The sequence below is a fragment of the Mesitornis unicolor genome, unplaced genomic scaffold, assembly GCF_000695765.1.
Source record: "Mesitornis unicolor isolate BGI_N332 unplaced genomic scaffold, ASM69576v1 scaffold34541, whole genome shotgun sequence".
Classification (NCBI taxonomy): Eukaryota; Metazoa; Chordata; class Aves; order Mesitornithiformes; family Mesitornithidae; genus Mesitornis; species Mesitornis unicolor.
In genome coordinates, this window is record NW_010162338.1 from 3,493 (window position 1) to 4,086 (window position 594).

At 67.0% G+C, this 594-nt stretch overlaps 1 protein-coding gene across 1 annotated transcript in view; it reads left to right on the top strand.

Annotated features, from left to right (window-relative positions):
* The window catches only part of LOC104547777 (ras-related protein Rab-39A-like), a 3,188-nt gene that overhangs the window by 2,328 nt on the left and 266 nt on the right, over window positions 1–594 (top strand). The window contains exon 4 of the mRNA XM_010193594.1: window positions 470–575. Coding sequence (XP_010191896.1) covers window positions 470–575 — 106 coding nt within the window. The remainder of the gene's footprint in view (window positions 1–469; window positions 576–594) is intronic.

Sequence of the window (594 nt, forward strand, 5' to 3'; positions counted from 1 at the left end):
TGGTTGTGGGGGACAGCCAAGGGAGCAGGGGTCGGGGGTGCTGGTGCATCAGGGCTGAGTGATTCCCTTCCTGATTGCGTCAGGATGGAGCCTGGAGCTCTAGGGGCGTGAAGGAGGCTCCAACGGGGCGCAAGGGGCTGACAGATGGTCCTGGGGTGTCCCAGGTGCCCTGGGAGGGTTTTGGGGGCCCCAGGGTTGGTCTGGGGGTGCCCTGTTTCTGCCCAACACCCGCCCCTGGGTGCTGCCCTATTCCCAGGCTGCAGGGGGACAGAGGAACCTCCCTGTCACTGCAGAAGCCCCCAGGTCTCCTCTGGAGCCCCCCCGGTCTGAGTTGGGGCGATGCTGACACCAAATGGTCCAGGCAGGTCTACCCTTCCTGCTCATGGGGGCCCATCCCAGGGAAGTCAGTGCAGGGACTGGTGGGGTCCAGCGGTGCCGTTCCCAAACCTCCCCACCCCGGTGTGCTCAGGTCCATCACCAGATCCTTCTACCGGAGCGCGGCGGGGGTGCTGCTGGTGTTCGACCTCACCAACCGGGCGTCCTTCGAGCGCATCCCCGAGTGGTACCGCGAGGCGGCCGGGGAGCGTCCCCCCG